We start from the raw sequence: 22,710 nt of genomic DNA, 5'->3' as shown, positions 1-22,710 counted from the left end.
AACTGTTTATTGCAGTTTCACTGCAATACTACAGCAATATAATAACTGCACTTTTTACTGCAGTAACAAAACTGCAGTAGAATGTTTTTCATAAAATATCAGTTTAATGGAAGTCAGTTTAGTTTTCGTTTTTTACATCATGGTCTCATAATAACGCAGTTTTTGTTTTTACATCATCGTCTCATAAGGCAGTTTCTTTATACATCCTGGTTTTATAATGACGCAGTTTTTCTTTTAACGTCATGGTCTGCATGATGACGGTTGTTAAATTGGTCCCAGATTCAGCTATGTTATTCAGCACAGACATAGTGTTTACACTAATATATAAATAGCAGGGTTAGCGTTATGTCTATGGTAAGGGTTGAAACAGGGTGTAGACATGAAGCTAGGGTTAGGTTGTGCCAGGGTGTGTGGACATGAAGCTAGGGTTAGGTTGTGCCAGGGTGTGTGGACATGAAGCTAGGGTTAGGTTGTGCCAGGGTGTGTGGACATGAAGCTAGGGTTAGGTTGTGCCAGGGTGTGTGGACATGAAGCTAGGGTTAGGTTGTGCCAGGGTGTGTGGACATGAAGCTAGGGTTAGGTTGTGCCAGGGTGTGTGGACATGAAGCTAGGGTTAGGTTGTGCCAGGGTGTGTGGACATGAAGCTAGGTTTAGGTTGTGCCAGGGTGTGTGGACATGAAGCTAGGGTTAGGTTGTGCCAGGGTGTGTGGACATGAAGCTAGGGTTAGGTTGTGCCAGGGTGTGTGGACATGAAGCTAGGGTTAGGTTGTGCCAGGGTGTGTGGACATGAAGCTAGGGTTAGGTTGTGCCAGGGTGTGAGCATGAAGCCACGGTTAAGGTTAGGATGCTAAGGTTGAGCCAGGGTGTCAACATAGGACAGAAGGAAAGTGTGGAGAGACATGGCAGATGACAGTGAGCAGGCCTCCTCTTGCTGAATTGTTGGTAATGAATTAGCTAACTTAATTCAATGCATTTACAGTCTTATTTGACTAGTTGTCATGTGTTGTCAATATATTCAAATAATTTACAGTCAAAGGTTAGCTCGTGGGAAATACTCATTTCATTGTCATTCATGTCCAGTATGAAGGGTCACAATTAAAACTTGCATCATGATTCCATCTAGTAGTGATTTTAAAGAACAGGTGGTTTGTATTCAATTCAGCTTCATTTTATTCAATCTCAACTTCAAACAATAACATTAAACAAACTGAATAATATGCCAATTGGAACAGCTGCAATTACCAAAGACTGAAAAATATAATTAACCTTCATAAACATTCAACCTGCATTCAAGTAATGAATCTTTAAAGCATCCAATGTGTAGTATTCAATATAAAGCAATGTGCCAAGTAAAGCCCACCCAGCCTAACAACGCTGGGGCAATTATGCTCCGCTCTATGGGACTCCTGATCACGGCCGGTTGTGATCCAGCCTGGGATCGAACCCGGATCTGTAGTGATGCCTCTAGCACTGTGATGCAGAGCCTTAGTCCGCTGCAACACCCAGGAGGCCCCCAACCAGTAGTCTTAAGAATATTTTTATTTGGTTACAATATAGTTCTATCGCACAATCATGGCAAATCTAAGGGACAGTTTCCACCAAACACAGGATTATATGTGTCTATGAGTCTGGTCACTCTCTCATGTACTCTCCTCTTCCATCCCGAGCAGGCAGGTTCTTGCGATGGCACCCGTCACGGCATACGGGTCACAGTTGGCGGAGGGCCGGCGGTCTTCAAAGTATCCCTTCCCCTCCTGAGCCACCTGGCGTGGGATCCGGATGCTGGCCCCGCGGTTGGCCACACCAAAACAGAAGTCATGGATGCTTGAGGTTTCATGTAAGCCTGTGAGGCGTCTGATGTTGTCCTGGCCTCCGTGAGGGTCGTACACAGATATGTGCTGGGAATGGCGCTTGCTCAGCTTCTCAATGGCCTGCTCAATATGTCTGTTAGAAGAGGGGACAGCTTAGGTGTTGGACTAAATTTTGTAGTTACACAGCCTCACAGAACCTTACTTACAGTGCAATAATGTTTTTGCAGTCATACTCACTGCAGCCCCCCTTCTTCCCTCATCTCCTTTGTGCTAACGTTGGTATGGCAGCCCGCCCCGTTCCAGTTCCCCTTCATTGGTTTGGGGTCCAGAGTGGCTACAACTCCAAAGTCCTCACACACACGGTGCAGCAGGAAACGTGCCATCCATAGGTGGTCTCCCATCTCTATCCCCTCACACAGACCCACCTGGAATTCAAACTGAGAGAGGGAGATAAAAGGAGAGTTAGGAAATATTATATAGCAATCTGTAGAACCTTCCTGAAAGACTTGTCATACAGCATTGTAGCAAAAGGTACATGTTTACCTGAGATGGCATGACCTCAGCATTGGTGCCACAGATTTTGACTCCAGAATAGAGACATGCCTTGTAGTGACACTCCATAATGTCCCTTCCATAGGCGTTGTCTGCACCAACCCCACAGTAGTATGGACCTGAGAGAGAGAAATAGAAAAAGAGTTAGATGAGATAAAAATCAAAGGCCTATTTGATAACATTAGGACTTATATAGTAGGACTTCTAGAAATATATTTCATATATATAGTGCTTTTCCAATTGCTTAAGGCCATTTACATTACGAAAGGACACATGGTAAAATATAGTAGGGTCAGTCACCTTGGGGTCCTGGGAATCCATTTTGGGGCCAGCCATAGGGGCGACCATCCATCCCCAGGAGAGTATACTCCTGCTCCATTCCAAACCAGGGGATGTAGTGCTTCACTTCCTCCATCACTTTCTTACAACCTGACCGCAGGTTACTCTCTGTACAGGAGGGAAAAGGTGTATATTGCAGGGTTCGTTTGACTGATAGGAATATGAGACAGTCAAAGCAGTCAATTAGATAGACAGCAGCTTCGATCATAGACCAAAACCAGTTGGTCTCCGTGTCTGTCAACTGAAGTAAGAAAAGTATCTCTTGCTATGTTTACAATTACCTGCAGGCAAGCGGTTGTACTTCAGGACCTCACACAAAACCAGTTTGTTGGATTCCAGTGTAAAAGGGTCCCTAAACATCGCCACTGGGATCAGGTACATGTCACTGTTGGATCCCTCGGCCTGGTAGGTGCTGGAGCCATCAAAGTTCCACTCTGGAATATCTGTCAATAGCAATACCAACATTAACATCATGGAATATAATGCAATGTCCTAGATATACAGTGCCTTGTAAAAGTATTCATCCCCCTTGGTGTTTTTCCTATTTTGTTGCATTACAACCTGTTATTTAAATAGATTTTTATTTGGATTTCATGTAGTGGACATCGTCCAAATTGGTGGAGTGAAATGAAAAAGAAAAATATTTTGAAAAACATTTTGGGGGGAGAAAAAAACAACGGAAAAGGGGTGGGTGCATATGTATTCACCCCCTTTGCTTTGAAGCCCCTAAATAAGATCTGGTGCAACCAATTACCTTCAGAAGTCACATAATTAGTTAAATAAAGTCCACCTGTGTGCAATCTAAGTGTCACATGATCTGTCACATGATCTCAGTATATATACACCTGTTCTGAAAGGCCCCAAAATCTGCAACACCACTAAGAAAGAGGCACCACCAATCAAACAGCATCATGAAGACCAAGGAGCTCTCCAAACAGGTCAGGGACAAAGTTGTGGAGAAGTACAGATCAGGGTTGGGTTATAAAAAAAATATCAGAAACTGAACATCCCACAGAGCATCATCCCACAGGAATGATGGATGGGGCTAAATATAGGGATTAAATCCATTATTAAAAAAATGGAAAAAACATGGCACCACAACAAACCTGCCAAAGGTGGGCCGCCCACCAAAACTTACAGACATGGCAAGGAGGGCATTAATCAGAGAAGCAACAAAGAGACCACAGATAACCCTGGAGGAGCTGCAAAGCTCCACAGCGGAGATTGGAGTATCTGTCCATAGGACCACTTTAAGCCGTACACTCCACAGAGCTGGGCTTTATGGAAAATTGTCCAGAAAAAAAGCCATTGCTAAAAGAAAAAAAAATAAGCAAACACGTTTGGTGTTCGCCAAAAGGCATGTGGGAGACTGGGCGGCAGGGTAGCCTAGTGGTTAGAGCATTGGACTAGTAACCAGAAGGTTGCAAGTTCAAACCCCTGAGCTGACAATTCTGTTGTTCTCCCCCTGAACAGGCAGTTAACCTACTGTTCCTAGGCCGTCATTGAAAATAAGAATTTGTTCTTAACTGATTTGCCCAGTTAAATAAAGGTAAAATATTTAAAAACATATGGAAGAAGGTACTCTGGTCAGATGAGACTAAAATTGAGCTTTTCGGACATCAAGGAAAATGCTGTCTGGTGAAAACCCAACACTTTTCATCACCTTGAACACCATTCCCACAGTGAAGCATGGTGGTGGCAGCATCATGCTGTGGGGATGTTTTTCATAGGCAGAGACTGGGAAATTGAAGGAATGATGGATGGGGCTAAATATAGGGAATTTTGCCTTGAAGAATGGGGAAAAGTCCCAGTGGCTAGATATGCCAAGCTTATAGAGACATACCCCAAGATACTTGCAACTGTAATTGCTGCAAAAGGTGGCTCTACAAAGTATTGACTTTTTGGGGTGGGGGGGGGGGGGTGAATAGTTATGCACACTCAAGTTCTGTTTTTTTGTCTTATTTCTTGCTTGTTTCACAAAAATTATTTTTTTGCATGTTCAAAGTGGTAGGCATGTTGTGTAAATCAAATGATTCAAACCCCCCAAACATCTATTTTAATTACAGGTTGTAAGGCAACAAAATAGGAAAAATGCCGATGGGGTGAATACTTTTGCATGCCACTGTACATATATGGTCACTGTGAGGACGACGTTGTCGATGTTTGTAAGAAGGAATCAGGAGGATAGAGTTATGGTCAGATTTGCCAAATGGAGGGCGATGGTGTGTTTCTGTGCACAGGTGACATGCTGGTAAAAATGGGGTAAGACGGATTTCAGTTTCCCTGCATTCAAAAGGCACATCTGAGCGATCTTTGTTGAAGGTGCATGGTAACAATTGAATAGCATTGAATAACAGAAACCCTCACTGCTCTTGCTAGTATCACTGTTCTTTATTAAGCTTTACTCATAGGCCTGAAGGCCCTCGTCAGAGCTTTTGTGAGTGTTCAGTGCATCGAATGTGTTACCAAATATAACAATGTGCATTTCAGAAATATTCTAATAAAGTATTGACATAAAACATATTAAACATGTCTGTAAAACCAAAATGAGGCCATCAACCTATCAAGTACCTATCAAGTAAACGTCTGAGTAGGCTGAAGTGGTTTTAACTACAAGGCATTAGTTCATGTTCACATTTATGACATAACATTCATGGAAATTTCATCATTAAGACATTTTGGGAATAATGTCTAGAGGGTGTATTGCTCAGAGTATTATTTCTATCCCCTCTGTCTGATATCTTGACTTTCTCTATACCATAAAATCTAAATGTAGAAATGTCATGTTTTTGGTTATTAAAATGTACTGCAACAGGATAATAATCCCTGTCGTTTCTCCTAATTTAATTTATGTTCACTAATTCTCTGTGAGAACGACAGGTTGATCCGATTTAACACAACCGACATGGGCATTTAATCATGTAGATAACATGGGTGGAGGAGCACGTAATAATGTCATTTATTTGGAACCGTTTTCCTGCATGTGGGTGGCAAAAATATTCACACGTCATCATATTGTTGCACTGTGCTGCCTCTGCATTTATAGCTACCATCCAGAAGAGGGCGTAAATGAGCCTGGCTCATTTTCTTTTGTGGCTGGCAGTTGGCATAGACCAATTTGTCACGTAAATGTCGACCTCTCCTAGATACAATAAGTGATGAGTTCTTAAATTCAGCTGACAAAACTGGGTCCGAGAATTAATCATGCCAGTGTTTCTTGACAGCGTCGCCCACTTTGCGGGAGCTCAAAGTATATGTGGTGGTGAACATTACTGAGTGTTCTTTAGCTCTGGAGCAATGGTCACCAACCATTTCTGAGTCAAGATCACTTTGAGTCAAAATGTATGCCAAGATCTACCGCGCTGATTTTTTTATTAACATGATTTTAAAAATGTAAGCCTATGCAACATTAACCAATTAAAAACAGTACTGTAGCAATGATGTTTGTGCAGTAAACTATAGGCCCAATACATTATCACGCATACTGGCTTTGCTTGAATTTACCTGCCAATGCATTGTTGCTCGGGACATTTGAGGTAGGCTATATGATTACACCGGTAATTGATCCATTGGTGTATTACTTGTGAGGCACAGCTGAGTGAGCATACACTTAAATAATTAGCTTTTTATTTTACTGGGCTGATGGTGTCTGCATCTGATCGTCAGTCTCAAATGCAGGCACTGATAAAAAAAAAGGGACACTCGAGTCTCACCGGATTATTTCTGCCTCGTGCAAAAATTCATGTTGTTACTCCTATGAACAGAGAAAGTAAAATATTCCTTGATATTAAAAAATACCCAAGCCGGTAATAATAACAACAACGCAAGCCTATAGATACATTTTCCTACTCATTCATTACTGCTGCACTGCTTGTTGTAGTGCTGAGGGTAAATAGAAATAACATGCATTATATGGTTTATAAAAGTGTTGAATACAAAGTGTTGATAGTGCTGAGTAAGAATTTAAACATTAACTCACTCAAAAACAGCAGCTCTTTGCTGTATTCGTTGACAGTATCCCTCTAGTCATTGTTTTAAACGTTTTGAAATCTCACAGTATACATCTTGCCGTATCTTTCTTTTATGCCTGCTACATTACTGCAGACTCGGTCATTTGAGTAATCTGACTGGCCAGCGGTGTGGTAGTGCATTTGATTTCCTCTCCAGGCCCACCGGAAGCAAGAGTTTGTACCTTCAGACACATGAAATGGCAACAGTTTGCCTACCCGGCGCGCAGGGCAGCTGAATTGGCTGCACCTACCCCCAACAGCCCGAGACCAATAAAAAAAAGGAACACAAGGCTTTATCGTTTTTTTTACAGACATTTTTGGCGATGGACTAGTTGTGAGCTAGAGCTGCCATCCCCTCGTGTGGGGAATGCTGGTGTGCAGACTCGACATCTAATGTGAGATCAATGCAGTCTTCTGTTAATCCCGTTATTGGTGAGATCTTGTTTGTAAAGTCTGTAGCTGCTGGCAATGTTTGCACTATTCCTGCGACCACTGGGCTGCTTGGATAATTGCCTTGTTGTGTTTTATGTAATTCAAGCTAAATGTACAGGCATGTATGGCACATATGCAGCAACGGTAGTCATATTCAGGCTGTGAGATAAGGTTGTTTAATGTGGCATGCTCCAGATTTGAGTTAATATTCCTTTGGAGCACCAGTGTGGGATCAGTTCTATAGAAACGTTAATTACTGAATTGAATCTTTTCTCTGTATTTTTCATAGTCTAAAACGATCAAAGCCCCCCCCCCCCCCAATCAAAGTTTATTTGTCACGTGCCCAAATACAACAGGTGTAGACTTTGCAGTGAAATGCTTATTTACAGGCTCTAACCAATAGTGCAAAAAAGGTATTAAGTGAACAATAGGTAAGTAAAGAAATAAAACAGTAAAAAGACAGGCTATAAAAAGTAGCTAGGCTCCATACAGACACCGGTTAGTCAGGCTGATTGGGGTAGTATGTACATGTAGGTATGGTAAATGTGAGTATGCATATATGATGAACAGAGAGTAGCAGTAGCGTAAAAGAGGGGTTGGTGGGTGGCTGGACACAATGCAGATAGCCCGGTTAGCCAATGTGCGGGAGCACTGGTTGGTCGGCCCAATTGAGGTAGTATGTACATGAATAATAATAATAATAATAATATAATAATATATCCCATTTAGCAGACGCTTTTGTCCAAAGCGACTTACAAGTCGGCTGGGGCCACTACTTTTACATATGGGTGGCCCCAGTATAGTTAAAGTGACTGCGTATATGATAAACAGAGAGTAGCAGCAGCAAAGATGAGTCTTTCATTAGTTCATTGAGTGCCTGTTCTTCTGTCCTAGTGAGGTTCTTCTGAATATGATTTGTTTTTCTCGTATATACGGATATGGCTTCTTGTTCGACTAACCTACAATAGGTATTAATCGAGGAGTTGTTAACCATAGGACATAATTTACCTTTGGGCTTAAAATGAGTAATGGTTCTTTGTTGTCAGTTTCTCTGCATTAAAATCACTGGCAGTGCTGCCACTGGATGTGCATTTCTAGTTTGCTTATGGCCCGATACAGCTTGTTGAGTGTGCTCTTAGTGCCAGCATTGGTTTGTAGTGGTTAATAGACAGCTATGAAAAATATAGATAAACTCTTGGTAAATAGTATTGTCTGCAGCTTATCATGAGGTATTCTGACTCAGGCAAGCAAAACCTCAAGACGTCTTTAACATTAGAGATTGCGCATTAGCTGTTGTTAACAAAGAGACACACAACCCCCCTTTATTAACCTTACCCGCAGCTGCCGTTCGGTCTTGACGATGCTTAGAAAAACCAGCTAGATGTATATTATCCAATTTCTTGTCAGCCATGATTTTGAGAAACATAGGATATTACAGTTCTTCAGGTCCCGTTGATAGACCAGACCACAGTGAAGCACAACACACTTGGTCCATCTCACAGAAATTTACATTGTGGCATGCGAAAGTATTCACCCCCTTGGCATTTTTCCTATTTTGTTGCCTTACAACCTGGAATTAAAATGGATTTTGGGGGGTTTGTTTCATTTGATTTACACAACATGCCTACCACTTTGAAGATGCAAAATATTTTTTATTGTGAAACAAGCAAGAAATAAGACAAAAAACTGAACTTGAGCATGCATAACTATTCACCCCCCCAAAGTCAATACTTTGTAGAGGCACCTTTTCAGCAATTATAGCTGCAAGCCTCTTGGGGTATGTCTCTATAAGCTTGGCACAACTAGCCACTGGGATTTTTGCCCATTCTTAAAGGCAAAATTGCTCCAGCTCCTTCAAGTTGGATGGGTTCCACTGGTGTCCAGCAATCTTTAAGTCATACCACAGATTCTCAATTGGATTGAGTTCTGGGTGTTGACTAGGCCATTCCAAGACATTTAAATGTTTCCCCTTAAACCACTCGAGTGTTACTTTAGCAGTATGCTTAGGGTAATTGTCCTGCTAGAAGGTGAACAGTCTCCCAGTCTCAAATCTCTGTAAGACTGAAACAGGTTTCCATCAAGAATTTCCCTGTATTTAGCGCCATCCATCATTCCTTCAATTCTGACCAGTTTCCCAGTCCCCGCTGATGAAAAATGTCACCACAGCATGATGTGGTCACCACCATGCTTCACTGTGGGGATTATGTTTTCGGGGTGATGAGAGATGTTGGTTTTTCTACAGACATAGTGTTTACCTTGATGGCCCGAAAAGCTAAATTTTAGTCTCATCTGACCAGAGTACCTGTTCGATATGTTTGGGGAGTCTCCCACATGCCTTTTGGAGAACACCAAACGTGTTTATTTTTTTCTTTAAGCAATGGCTTTTTTTCTGGCCACTCTTCTGTAAAGCCCAGCTTTGTGGAGTGTACGGCTTAAAGTGGTCCTATGGACAGATACTCCAATCTCCGCTGTGGAGCTTTGCAGCTCCTCCAGGGTTATCTTTGGTCTCTTTGTTGCTTCTCTGATTAATGCCCTCCTTGCCTGGTCCATGAGTTTTGGTGGGTGGCCCTCTAATTGCAGGTTTGTTGTGGTGCCAGGTTCTTTCCCTTTTTTAATAATGGATTTAATGGTGCTCCGTGGGATGTTCAAAGTTCAATATTTTTTCATAACTGTTAGTTGAGAATTATCTGTTAATTGAATGATTAGAATATTCCGCCCTGAAACATATAATTGTATGGAATTGATTAGAATGTATAAAATCATAATCAATGAATGTGTAGTTCTTGCCAGAATTAGGGTAAAACAATATGTCTTTATGGTATTTTAAACACAGACTGTCTGATTTTGGTGCCGACCTGACTAGAGGTTTGGGAGAGTACAGGGAGTACATCTCAAGGACAAGATCACTGATCTCTGTCGGCTGGGTAGAGAGACAGACAGTGTGTGCGTAGCAGGACATTGTGTGCGTCTGTTTGTGTGTGTGTGTGCGTCTTTGTGTGTATGTGTGCATGAGAAGTCAGTATAAAATGAATTGTTTTGTATTCTTGACTTTAGAATGTTCCCGTGAATAAACCTTTTTGACTATTTTAGCTGGGCCTCCGTCTGTTTCATTCGACCAGGATCTTACACATTCTGGTTTGCAGACTGAGAGTAATATAATTAAATTGGGTTATGTACCTGGAGAACATAATTCTCTTATCAATTGGTCCTTCGAGCCGGCTCTCAATACCTGCCTCTGTCGTCCCAAGGAACTGCTGAAAACCAAGCACGGGCGGATCCAGGATCCGTAAGACAAAGACCTGACCTCTGAATTGAGGGTTTATTTCAGGCCAGTGGTGAACTGGTACACGACAGAGTTGGTGACGAAATCCAACCTACATTGCTTTTCCCAGTCTTCAAGACAAGGTCAGTAATCTTTATTCACGAATTTGGGGGAATGATTTAAGATATCACCAAGCGTCACTTTTGTGTACGTCGATAGTTAACTAATTGTGCAGGTCCGCAATGACCTGAGGTACATGTGCACTACCATGAAATAAAACTAGCTTAATAGATTGGGTCACCTTTGTGAGGTTTGTTAAAGCCGGATTTGAATAGGCGTTGTGAGATAGGACGGGGATTTTGTACAAATAGGATAACTTAAATGGTTAATTAATGTAGTATTATCCATAGATCAAATTCAAAAGACATACCTAAATAAAGTCCTCATGAAAACTGGTTGATATACAGCGAGGATATTAACTGGGTTTTGTCTTTGTGAAATGGACGGTAATTCTATGCGAACAGGATAACCCAACCAATTAAAAAAACAATACTGAAATATATTCTAGAAATTGCAGGGAAGCCTAATATAGCGGAGTAAGATACGAGATATTAACTTTAAAAGTACTTCTCCACAACTTTGTCCCTGACCTGTTTGGAGAGCTCCTTGGTCTTCATGGTGCCGCTTGCTTGGTGGTGCCCCTTGCTTGGTGGTGTTGCAGACTCTGGGGCCTTTCAGAACAGGTGTATATATACTGATATCATGTGACAGAACATGTGACACTTATTTTGCACACAGGTGGACTTTATTTAACTAATTATGTGACTTCTGAAGGTAATTGGTTGCGCCAGATCTTATTTAGGGGCTTCATAGCAAAAGGGGTGAATACATATGCACGCACCACTTTTCCGTTTTCCTTTTTTTGTCATTTTTTGAAACAAGTTCTTTTTGTCATTTCACTTCACCAATTTGGACAATTTTCTGTATGTCAATTACATGAAATCTAAATCAAAATCAGTTTAAATAACAGGTTGTAATGCAACAAAATAGGAAAAACGCCAAGGGAGATTAATACTTTTGCAAGGCACCGTACATATCCCAACCAGAAGCCATCGATATCTGCACTGAGCTAAAGGCTAGAGCTGGACATTAATCTTGAAGCTTTGAGGCAAGCAACTCTGAACCATGCATGAGAGCACCAGCAGTTCCGGACGACTGTGTAATCTCACTCGCCGTAACTGATGTGAGTAATGCCCCAGTTTACATTGTGACGTATTTCGTTACGCCATAAGTCATCTTCACAGAGTCTTGTCCCACTACTGAATGGACAGTGTAGTGTTTGTATTGCAAGATGGAGAAGAACCTGCCTCGTCAGAGAACACATTTTTTTTCTGAGATTGCAAAATATGACCTTTTCATTCAAGACAGGATAAATATATTGTCTCAGGTGATAATAAAACATGTTTTGTTAAGCAACTTTTTCCTCAACTTGTTTCTCTAACTTTATAGCATGTCAAGCTAGCTTGCAGCTGAAAGCTATGCGAGGTTGAAGATACCATTGTAGTTAGCGACCTCTACCTAATAATTATCATAAAAAACAAATGTCATTACCATCACAATAAACTTAAACGGTAGGCAACATTCATATAATATAGTTGACTTAACAGACAGGAGGAATGGGTAATTGCTAACTATTCCATAAAGCTATCACTGAAAACCGAATATTTTCATCTACTTCTGTTTGGTAACTTCGTGTTCTTTGATGGACTCTGGCTGAACGGAAGATGACGCAAAGTTTGAAGACATTCAAAGTATGCAGCCTTCAACCACAAGGAGGGGAGTTGCTTTTTCACTCCATTGTGGTCGTCCCCATTGAAATGCATGATATCTGGCGCAACATGCTTATTTGTAATGTGAATGAGGTTTGAGATCTTTAAACAGGTTAACATTCACAAGGACGTGCCAGACGGATTACCAGGACGCATACTCAGCGCATGCGCTGACCAGCTGGCAAGTGTCTTCACTGACATTTTCAACCTCTCCCTGACCCAGTCTGCAACACCTAGATGTTTCAAGAAGACCACCATAGTCCCTATGGCCAAGAACTATGAGGTAACCTGTCTAAATGACTATTGCCCTGTATCACTCACATCTGTAGCCATGAAATGCTTTGAAAGGCTGGCCATGGCTCACATCAACAGCATCATCCCAGAAACTCTGGACCAACTCCAATTTGCATACCATCTCAACAGAGCCACGGATGCAGAAATCTCTATTGCACTCCACACTGCCCTCTCCCACCAGGACAAGAGGAACACCTATGTGAGAATGATGTTCAACGACTATAGCTCAGCGTTCAACACCATTGCGACCTCCAAGCTCATCACTAGACTCAGGACCCTGGGACTGTACACCTTCCTCTACAACTGGATTTTGGACTTCCTGATGGGCCACACCAAGTGGTGAGGGGCCACAACACAGGCACCACGCTGACACTCAACACAGGGGCCCCTCAGGGGTGCGTGCTTAGCCCCCTCCTGTACTCCCTGTTCCCCCATGACTGCCTGGCAGCGCATGACTACAACACCATCATTAAGTTTTCTGATGACACAACAGTGGTTGGCGTAATCACCAACGATGAGGAGACAGCCTATAGAGAGGAGGTCAGTGACCTGGCATTGTGGTGCCAGGACAACAACCTCTCCTTCAACGTGATGAAGACAAAGGAACTGATCGTGGACTACAAGCAACGAAGGGCCGAGTATGCCCCCATCCACATAGACAGGGCTGTAGTGGAGGGGGTCATGAGCTTCAAGTTGCTCGGTGTCCACATCACTAAGGAATTATGATTGTCTACACACACCAACACAGTTGTGAAGAACGCACAACAAAGCCTCTTCCCCCTCAAGATGCTGAAAAGATTTGGCATGGGCCCTCAGATACTCAAAAGGTTCTACAGCTGTATCATTGAGTGCAACTTGAATGGCTGCATCACCGCTTGGTATAGCAATTGCTTGGCATGCGACCTCAAGGTGCTACAGAGGGTAGTGTGTGTAAGGCCCAATACATCACAGGGGCCAAGCTCCCTGCCATCCAGGACCTATACTATATATACAAAAGTATGTGGACACGCCTTCAAATGAGTGGATTTGGCTATTTCAGCCACACCCTTTCCTGACAGGTGTATACAATTGAGCACACAGCCATGCAATCTACAAAGACAAACATTGGCAGTAGAATGGCCTTACTGAAGAGCTCATTGATTTTCAATGGTGTACCTTTATAGGATGCCACCTTTCCAGTCATATTGTGAAATTTCTGCCCTGCTAGAGTTTCCCGGTCAACTGTAAGTGCTCTTATTGTGAAGTGGAAACGTCTAGGAGCAACAACGGCTCAACCGTGGAGTGGTAGGTCACACAAACTCACAGAACGGGACCGCTGAGTGCTGAAGCACATAACACGTAAAAATTGCCTGTCCTCGTTTGCAACACTCACTACCGAGTTCCAAACTGCCTCTGGAAGCAACATCATCAGAAGAACTGTTCGTTGGGATCTTCATGAAATGGGTTTCCATGTCCGAGCAGCCACACAGAAGCCTAAGATCACCATGCGCAATTGGACTCTGGAGCAGTGGAAACCCATTCTCTGGAGTGATGAATCACGCTTCACCATCTGGCAGTCCAACGGACGAATCTGGGTTTGGCGGCTGCAGGAGAACGCTACCTGCCTGAATGCATTCTGCCAACTGTAAAGTTTGGTGGAGGACGAATAATGGTCTGGGGCTGTTTATCATGGTTCGGGCTAGTTCCAGTGAAGGGAAATCTTAACGCTACAGCATACAATGATATTCCAGATGATTTTGTGCTTCCAAATTTGTGGAAACATTTTGGGAAAGGTCATTTCCTGTTTCAGCATAACAATGCCCCCGTGCACAGAGGTCCATACAGAAATAGTTTGCTGAGATTGGTGTGGAAGAACTTGACTGGCCTGCACAGAGCCTTGACCCAAACACCTTTGGGGTGAATTGGAACGCCGACTAGGAGGTTGGCCTACTTGCCCAACATCAGGGCCTAACCTAACTAATGCTCTCATGGCTGAATGGAAGCAAGTCCCTGCATGTTCCAACATCTAGTGGAAAACCTTCCCAGAAGAGTGGAGACTGTTATAAAAGTAAAAGGGGAACCAACTCCATGTTAATGCCAATGATTTTGGAATGAGATGTGCCACGAGCAGGTGTCCATTTACTTTTGGCCATGTACTGTATATACCAGGCTGTTTCAGAGGAAGGCCTTAAAAATGGTCAATGGCTTCCCGGACTATCTGCATTAACGCTTTTTGCAATCTTTTGACTAGTCCCATACTGTACGCTGTTGCTACTGTTTATCTTCTATCCTGTTGCCTATTAACTTTATTCTTACCTATATATACATTGCCAGCAGCATACCACCCCACATCCCACTACTGGCATTCTTCTAAAGCTAAGCAGGGTTGGTCCCTGGATGGGAGTCCGGATGCTACTGGAAGTGGTGCTGGAGTGCCAGTAGGAGGCCCCCTTTCCTCTGGTCTAAAAAAATATCTAAAATCCCCAGGGCAGTGATTGGGGACATTGCCCTGTGTAGGGTGCTGTCTTTCAGATCGGATGTTAAACAGGTGTCCAGACTCTCTGTGGTCACTAAAGATCCCATGGCACTTATTGTAAGAGTAGGGGTGTTAAACCTGGTGTCCTGGCTAATTTCCAATCTGGCCTTCATACCATCACAGTCATCCAATCATCCCCAGCTTACAATTGGCTCATTCCTCCTCTCCCCTGTAACTATTCCCCAGGTTGTTGCTGTAAATGAGAATGTCTTCTCAGTCAATTTACCTGGTAAAATAAGGGATAAATGAATAAAAATATCTAACTCAATTACCTTGTACCCCTGCACATTGACTTGGTACTTACCCTATTTATATAGCCAAGTTATCTATACTCATTGTGTATTTATTCCTCTTGTTATTATTTTGACAAATACATTTGATTCAATGTGTTACCCTCTATTCCCTGTGGCTCTCTGTCCAGGGTACGAGTCTTGTTCCTCAGCCCCTCCCCGGAGCCATCGATCCAGATGTAGGTGACCTGACACAGGTCCCCCTGTGGAAGGGACATGTAGTGCTGATGGATGGCCTTGTTTAGACGAGAGCTGACTGACACAGATGCCATGGCTAAGTGTAGAGTCTGAGGGGGTCAAAAAAACAGAGAAACAGACACTCAGAACACATGCTGTATAGTGACACATAGTTCAACAGGTAATTCCTCCTAGTTTTTCATCAGCTGGTGTCATCAGGAAGTGTTGAACAAGATCATGATTTGTTTTGCTGTTCATGTACCATTCCATTCACTTGTCCTCATGAACACATTTCTATTTTACAAAATGTATTTTCATTCCAATCCGTTAGTTTGACAAATGCTTTGATCCACCCAATCAGTAGCAAAATCAAACAAGGAAAGCCTAAATGCAATCTGAAGTAATCTGAATGCCATGATGGATAGACATACCAGTACTGTACAAAAGGTAAAGGCATAAAACATTTAACTGTTTTATTAGAACAATAATGTTTTGTCAATGGGTCTTCATCAAAAGTCACTTTAACAAATCATTTGGGAGCACACAACCGTATTTGTGGGTTTATTTTTCTTGCATTGAACTACTTGCTCCACCTGACACCTGGTAAGTTTCACTGGATGTGCACACATTCAGACCTGGCCAGAAGATAGTTGTATTTTGTTTATTTGAAAATAGCAACTTTTTAAATGCTAGAGGTAGTCGAATATAGTTTATATAGAATTGAAACTAAAAGGCAACTATTTTATTTGATATTCAAATACAGGTCTCAGGAAAACAAATATTTTGAATACCTGTCAGAAAACTAAATAATATTTGAAGGTATGTGAATATATGCACATTATTTGAAAATAAACAAATATTTATTTGATGCCTGCCAACTATTTGATGAAGAACCAAAAACTACAACAGTTTGTTGAATTAGTCTAAATATACGATCAAAAGCACATGGTTTGGAGGACTCGTAGATATGACTCTTAATATAGCCTATAGCTGTCACGTGTGCTCCCTCTCCGGCCTCTAAGTCACCAGGCTGCTCGTTATGGCACACACCTGTCACCATCGTTACGCGCATCAGCGCATTATGACACTCTCCTGGACTCCATCGCCCCCTTGATTACCTGCCCTATATCAACTCAGCAAAAAAAGAAACATCCCTTTTTCAGGACTCTGTCTTTCAAATATAATCCGTAAAAATCCAATTAACTTCACAGATCTTCATTGTAAAGTGTTTAAACGCTGTTTCTCATGCTTGTTCAATGAACCATAAACAATTCATGAACATGCACCTGTGGAACTGTAGGTAATTAAGGTCAGAGTTATGAAAACTTAGAACACTAAAGAGGCCGTTTTACTGACTCTAAAAAACACCAAAAGAAAGATACCCAGGGTCCCTGCACATCTGCATAAATGTGCCTTAGGCATGCTGCAAGGAGGCATGAGGACTGCAGATGTGGTCAGGGCAATACATTGCAATGTCGGTACTGTGAGACACCTAAGACAGTGCTACAGGGAGACAGGACGGACAGCTGATTGTCCTCGCAGTGGCAGACCACGTGTAACAACACCTGCACAGGATCGGTACATCTGAACATCACACCTGCAGGACAGGTATAGAATGGCAATAACAACTGCCTGAGTTACTCAAGGAACACACAAAGCCTCCATCAGTGCTTAGACTGTCCACAATAGGCTGAGAGAGGCTGGACTGAGGGCTTGTAGGCCTGTTGTAAGGCAGGTCTTCACCAGACATCACCGGCAACAACGTCACCTATGACATGACCCTCCAGCATGACAATGCCACCAGCCATACTGCTCGTTCTGTGCGTAATTTCCTGCAAGACAGGAATGTCAGTGTTCTGCCATGGCCAGCGAAGAGCCCGGATCTCAATCCCATTGAGCACGTCTGGGACCTGTCAGATCGGAGGATGAGGGCTAGGCCCATTCCCCCCTTAAATGTCCAGGAACTTGCAGGTGCCTTGGTGGAAGTGTAGTGTAACGTCTTACAGCAAGAACTGGAAAATCTGGTGCAGTCCATGAGGCGGAGATGCACTGCAGTACTTAATGCAGCTGGTGGCCTCACCAGATACTGATTGTTACTTTTTGATTTTGACCCTCCCTTTGTTCAGTGATACATTATTCCATTTCTGTTAGTCACATGTCTGTGGAACTTGTTCAGTTTGTCTCAGTTGTTGAATCTTGTTATGTTCATACAAATATTTTACGAATGTTGAGTTTGCTGAAGAAAAAAAAACGCAGTTGACAATGAGAGGACGTTTCTTATTTGCTGAGTTTGTCACTCCCTTTGGTTCCTTCCCCAGACGTCATTGTTTCTGTTTCTTGTCTGTGCGTTGTTCGTGTTTCTTGTTTTGTATTGTTTTTATTTATTATTAAATGATTCACTCCCTGAACTTGCTACCCGACTCCCAACGCATACATTACAGAGTGATGCCTCACCAAAGGGAAGCTTCAGAGAGCGTTTTTTTGTTTTTGATTTGGAGGTGATGTCGGGTTCGGGTGTCAGAACCGGAGCTACCTGGGAAGTCTCAGCCGGTTTGTCGGATTCCCATGCCTCGGCGGGTTCGAGGGGTTCCCCTGCCTCTGCGGGATCGACAGGCTCCCATGCCTCAGCAGTGTGAACAGGTTCCCGTGCCTCGACGTAGGCAACCAGGGAGATCTCATCAGGCTCTCACACCTCAGCCGGTTCATCAGGTTTCTGCGCCTTAGCAGAGACGACTGGTCCGCACCTGATCCTTGGGATCGTCCTTGTTGTTGGTGTCCTGCGGCTGGAGGCGAACGCGCCGGGGAGGGGGTACTGTCACGTATGCTCTCCGGCCTCTAGGTCGCCATGCTCCCGCGCCTCAGCTGGATCGACAGGTGCCTGCGCCTTAGCAGAGGTGACCGGTCTGCTCCTGATCCATGGTCCTCATCTTGGTCCTCATCCTGCGGCTGGTGCCGCGCTTCTGGGAGGGGGTACTATCACGTGTGCTCCCTCTCCGGGCTCTAGGTCACCAGGCTGCTCGTTATAACACACCTGTTACCATCGTTACGTGCATCAGCGCATTATGACACTCACCTGGACTCCATCACCGCCTTAATTACCTGCCCTATATGTGCCACTCCCTTAGGTTCCTTCCCCAGGTGTCATTGTTTCTGTTTCTTGAACATCAAGTTCTTATGGAGTTATTACACAAGTGGAATAAGGAACAGTCACTATTCCTCTTGTGTACAGTAGTTAAACTCTCAGCTCATTCCTATGTATTTAAAATTACTAAAGTATTATGTGACATGCTACTACAATGTTGCTCCAAAAGTAGTTACAGTTTTATTACACAGGCACAAGAACAGTTTCATGTTAAGTGTTACTGAGAATGCTAACAGTAACAAAATATGGCTATTAAGTGTTGAAAGGAAATGTAATATCCCAAAATTTCCTTCAAGTTTTGCCACGGTAGGTGGAAAATCATGTTTCTATGCTGAGTAAACTATCCCGTTAAGATGGTATTGTGTGTTTGAAACAGATGGACAAAGTTTTTTATAAGCAACCGTTCTGCCTTATTGTTATTGGGCCATGTTGGTCATTTATGAACATTTGAACATCTTGGCCATGTTCTGTTATAATCTCCACCCGGCACAGCCAGAAGAGGACTGGCCACCCCACATAGCCTGGTTCCTCTCTAGGTTTCTTCCTAGGTTTTGGCCTTTCTAGGGAGTTTTTCCTAGCCACCGTGCTTCTATACCTGCATTGCTTGCTGTTTGGGGTTTTAGGCTGGGTTTCTCTACAGCACCCTGAGATATCAGCTGATGTACAAAGGGCTATATAAATACATTTGATTTGATTTGATAAGCATCCATCTTGCTGTTTGAAACAGATGGACAAAGTTTTTTATAAGCATCCATCTTGCGGTTTGCAATGTTTGTTTACTTCTACTTCACTACATTCATAAAGAAAATAATGTACATTTCACTCCATACATTTTCTCTGACACCTAAAATTATTTTTTGAAGGCTTAGCAGGACAGGAAAATGGTCCAATTGACACACTTATCAAGAGTAAATCCCTGGTCATCCCTACTGCCTCTGATCTGGCAGTCTCACTAAAAACAAATGCTTCATTCACCTAATTTCAGTTTGTGGCAAAACAAGCAGCCATTGTATATTGAATCATTGTACCATTTTAACCGCTGTGAAATATATTTTCAATAACCAAAAATATTGTACATTCAGCTGTTTGAAGCTGTACAAAACCGAAAGTAAAAGATGCAAAAACAAAACTCCAGAACTTGGGGATTGTGAAGAGACCTTTGCTGGCATGTCTTGTGGGGTAATGAATGGGTGTCCAAGCTGTGTGCTAGTAGTTTATGCAGACACCTCGGTGCATTAAGCATGTCTTACAAAAGCAAGTAATGATGAAGTCAATCTCTCCTCCACTTTGAGCCATGAGCGACTTACATGCATATCATTAATGTTAGCCAATTGTAATTTTCAGAGGTCCCTCTATGTGGCACCTGACCACACGACTCAACAGTAGTCCAGGTACGATGAAACTAGAGCCTGTAGGACCTGCCTTGTTGATAGTGTTGTTAAAAAGGCAGAACAGTGCTTTATTATGGACAGACTTCTCCCCATTTTAGCTACTGTTGTATCAACATGTTTTGACCATGACAGTTTACAATCCATGGTTACTCACAAGCAGTTTAGTCACCTCAACGTGCTCAATTTCAACATGATTTATTACAGGATTTAGTTGAGGTTTTAGGTTTAGTGAATGATTTGTCCCAAATACAATTGCTTTTAGTTTTTGAAATATTTAGGACTAATTTATTCCTTGCCATCCATTGTGAAACTAACTGCAGTATGTTGTAGGAGTTTCACTTTCTATGACATCATCTCTACTTCCAAAGTTATTATAGAGAAACATCTTTACTTACTGTTTTATGGGTGAAGTAAGGAGAATTGATTATACTGAGGCAGTGCTCTGGTCTCTCTTCCTCTCTTTTCCTCTCAGCCTTAGATCATCCAAGTCGACTGAGACAGTTAAACCGGTTTAGGGTTTTTCACAGGTTATGTAAATGAGCTTGTTGTGACGTAGTCTCATCACTGACATCTGACCTATCAATCAACCAGTTTACCTTCTTTGAAGCTCAGTGTCTTTCCTAGAAATAATTCCATGTTGTTAAACTTGTCTCTAAAAAGGTTTCTTTAATCTACATCAGGCTTTGACTAGTTTATTTAACCATGATTCAATTTTGTAAGCCTTGTATAATGTAAATATAGTGTCTTGTGATCAGTGGTGGAAAAAGTACTAAATTGTCATACTTGAGTAAAAGTAAAGATACCATAAAATGACTCTAGTGAAAGTCACTTTGTAAAATACTAGTTGAGTAAAAGTCTAAAAGTATTTGGTTTTAAATATACGTAAGTATCAAAAGTAAATGGAATTGCTAAAATGTACTTAAGTATCGAAAGTAAAAGTAAAAATATAAATAATTTAAAATGTCTTATATTAAGCAAAACAGCACAATTTTCTTGTTTTTTTTAAATTGACGGTTAGCCAGGGGCACACTCCAACACTCAGACATCATTTACAAACAAAGAATTTATGTTTAGTGAGTCATCCAGATCAGAGGCAGTAAGGATGAGCAGGGATGTTATCTTGATAAGTGTGTGAATTGGACAATTTTCCTGTCAAAATGTAACGAGTACTTTTGGGTGTCAGGGAAAATGTACGGAGTAAAAAGTACATTCTTTTCTTTAGGAATGTAGTGAAGTAAAAGTTGCCATCACAGCTTGTGATGTAAATATACTGTTCAGTGTCACAATATGTGCAAAAAAGGGCTTAAAACATGCATAAGCACTGACCCACTCAAATTCCACAATGTGTTTCTATGTGCAAACACTATCATACATTTCTTAAATTCAGTTTCAATTCTTGAGATTATACATTATTAATCACTAAATGAACATGAAAACCCCTTATAAAACATACAACCAGATTTAGACAAACATTGACATTGGACCAGTACAACTGAGGCAGCCAAAATCTTCCCTCCCACGAGAAATAAACATGAGCACCCACCTGTGCCATCATAGGAAGGCCATCTGCTGAGAGAGGACTATGGCTGTTTGTTGATCCAGACCTTGTATGCAGCTCAGTGCACAGGAGCACACAATTACACAACACGGGCCAGTAGGGAGAAGGTTGGCTCCTTGTTAAACGTACCTACTTTCCACTAGGCTGGCTTTTCTAATACGGACGCAGTTTTCTAATGACACTGACTACTGTTCTGACATTGGGGGTTGGCCAAAGGACAGAAGGGGTGGGTATTTCGGAGTCTGTTTCCATGCTGATGAGGCACAATGCCCAAAGCACATGTATGCTAACAGAGTCAACAACTACTGAAGGGAGAGATCAGGTGTCTCTTGTGTATAATCAGATAATATTCCAGGCATAATGAGATTGGGAGAGACACTATGTAAGCATAAACTGCAGGAATCATCTTTTGATAGGTAAGTATGAAGCCAATGAATTCAAACATCTTATTTTATAAGAAAAAGATGCCGAATAAATGCAATGTGTTTCACACAAAGGAATGCTGTTTTGCAAAGCCATTTCACTGATTCCGCCCCAGTCATTACCATGAGCCCACAAACCTGGTGTGGTTCATTGTGGTTGTTTTTTCAGTTATATTTGATTAAAGCCACACCCACAGTAGACACACATGGTGGTCTTTACTGTACATTAGTGTGAACATGGCCATGACAAACATTTCTTCATTTTCTCTGAGACATAGGAGATTGGTGGCACCTAATTGGGGAGAATCAGATCAAATCAAAGTTTATTTGTCACGTGCGCCGAATACAACCGGTGTCGGTAGACCTTAGAGTGAAATGCTTACTTACAGACTCTAACCAATGGTGCGGAAAAAAAGGTGTGTGTGTGTGTGTGTAGGTAAGTAAAGAAATAAAATAACAGTAAAAAGACATTTGAAAAAAGAGTAGCAAGGCTATATACAGACACCTGTTAGTCAGGCTTATTGAGGTAGTATGTACATGTAGGTATCGTTGAAGTGACTATGCATATATGATGAATAGAGAGTAGCAGAAGCGTAAAAAGAGGGGTTGGCGGGTGGTGGGACACAATGCAGGTAGCCCGGTTAGCCAATGTGCGGGAGCACTGGTTGGTCGGGCCATTTAGGGAC

The 22,710-nt window shown here is 42.2% G+C and overlaps 1 protein-coding gene across 2 annotated transcripts; it reads right to left on the bottom strand.

Moving 5' to 3' along the window:
- On the bottom strand, positions 1 to 21,754 carry LOC135517934 (glutamine synthetase-like). Of its 2 annotated transcripts, none has more exons than XM_064942665.1 (7): positions 21,588 to 21,754; positions 15,438 to 15,621; positions 2,984 to 3,145; positions 2,664 to 2,810; positions 2,355 to 2,482; positions 2,049 to 2,248; positions 1 to 1,944 (listed from the first exon to the last, which is right to left on the bottom strand). In XM_064942665.1, exons 1-7 carry the CDS (start codon positions 21,597 to 21,599, stop codon positions 1,641 to 1,643), a joined length of 1,137 nt encoding a protein of 378 aa, XP_064798737.1. In that variant the 5' UTR covers positions 21,600 to 21,754; the 3' UTR covers positions 1 to 1,640. The 2 variants fall into 2 exon arrangements, with proteins under 2 accessions (XP_064798737.1, XP_064798738.1); XM_064942666.1 differs by lacking the exon at positions 21,588 to 21,754 and adding an exon at positions 20,440 to 20,523 and having other exon boundaries at positions 2 to 1,944.
- Positions 21,755 to 22,710: the final 956 nt, after the last annotated feature.

This window comes from Oncorhynchus masou, chromosome 28 (genome assembly GCF_036934945.1).
Source record: "Oncorhynchus masou masou isolate Uvic2021 chromosome 28, UVic_Omas_1.1, whole genome shotgun sequence".
NCBI classification, from domain to species: Eukaryota; Metazoa; Chordata; class Actinopteri; order Salmoniformes; family Salmonidae; genus Oncorhynchus; species Oncorhynchus masou.
The sequence above is the reverse complement of the archived record's forward strand: the minus strand, read 5'-3'. Positions and strand labels throughout refer to the sequence as shown.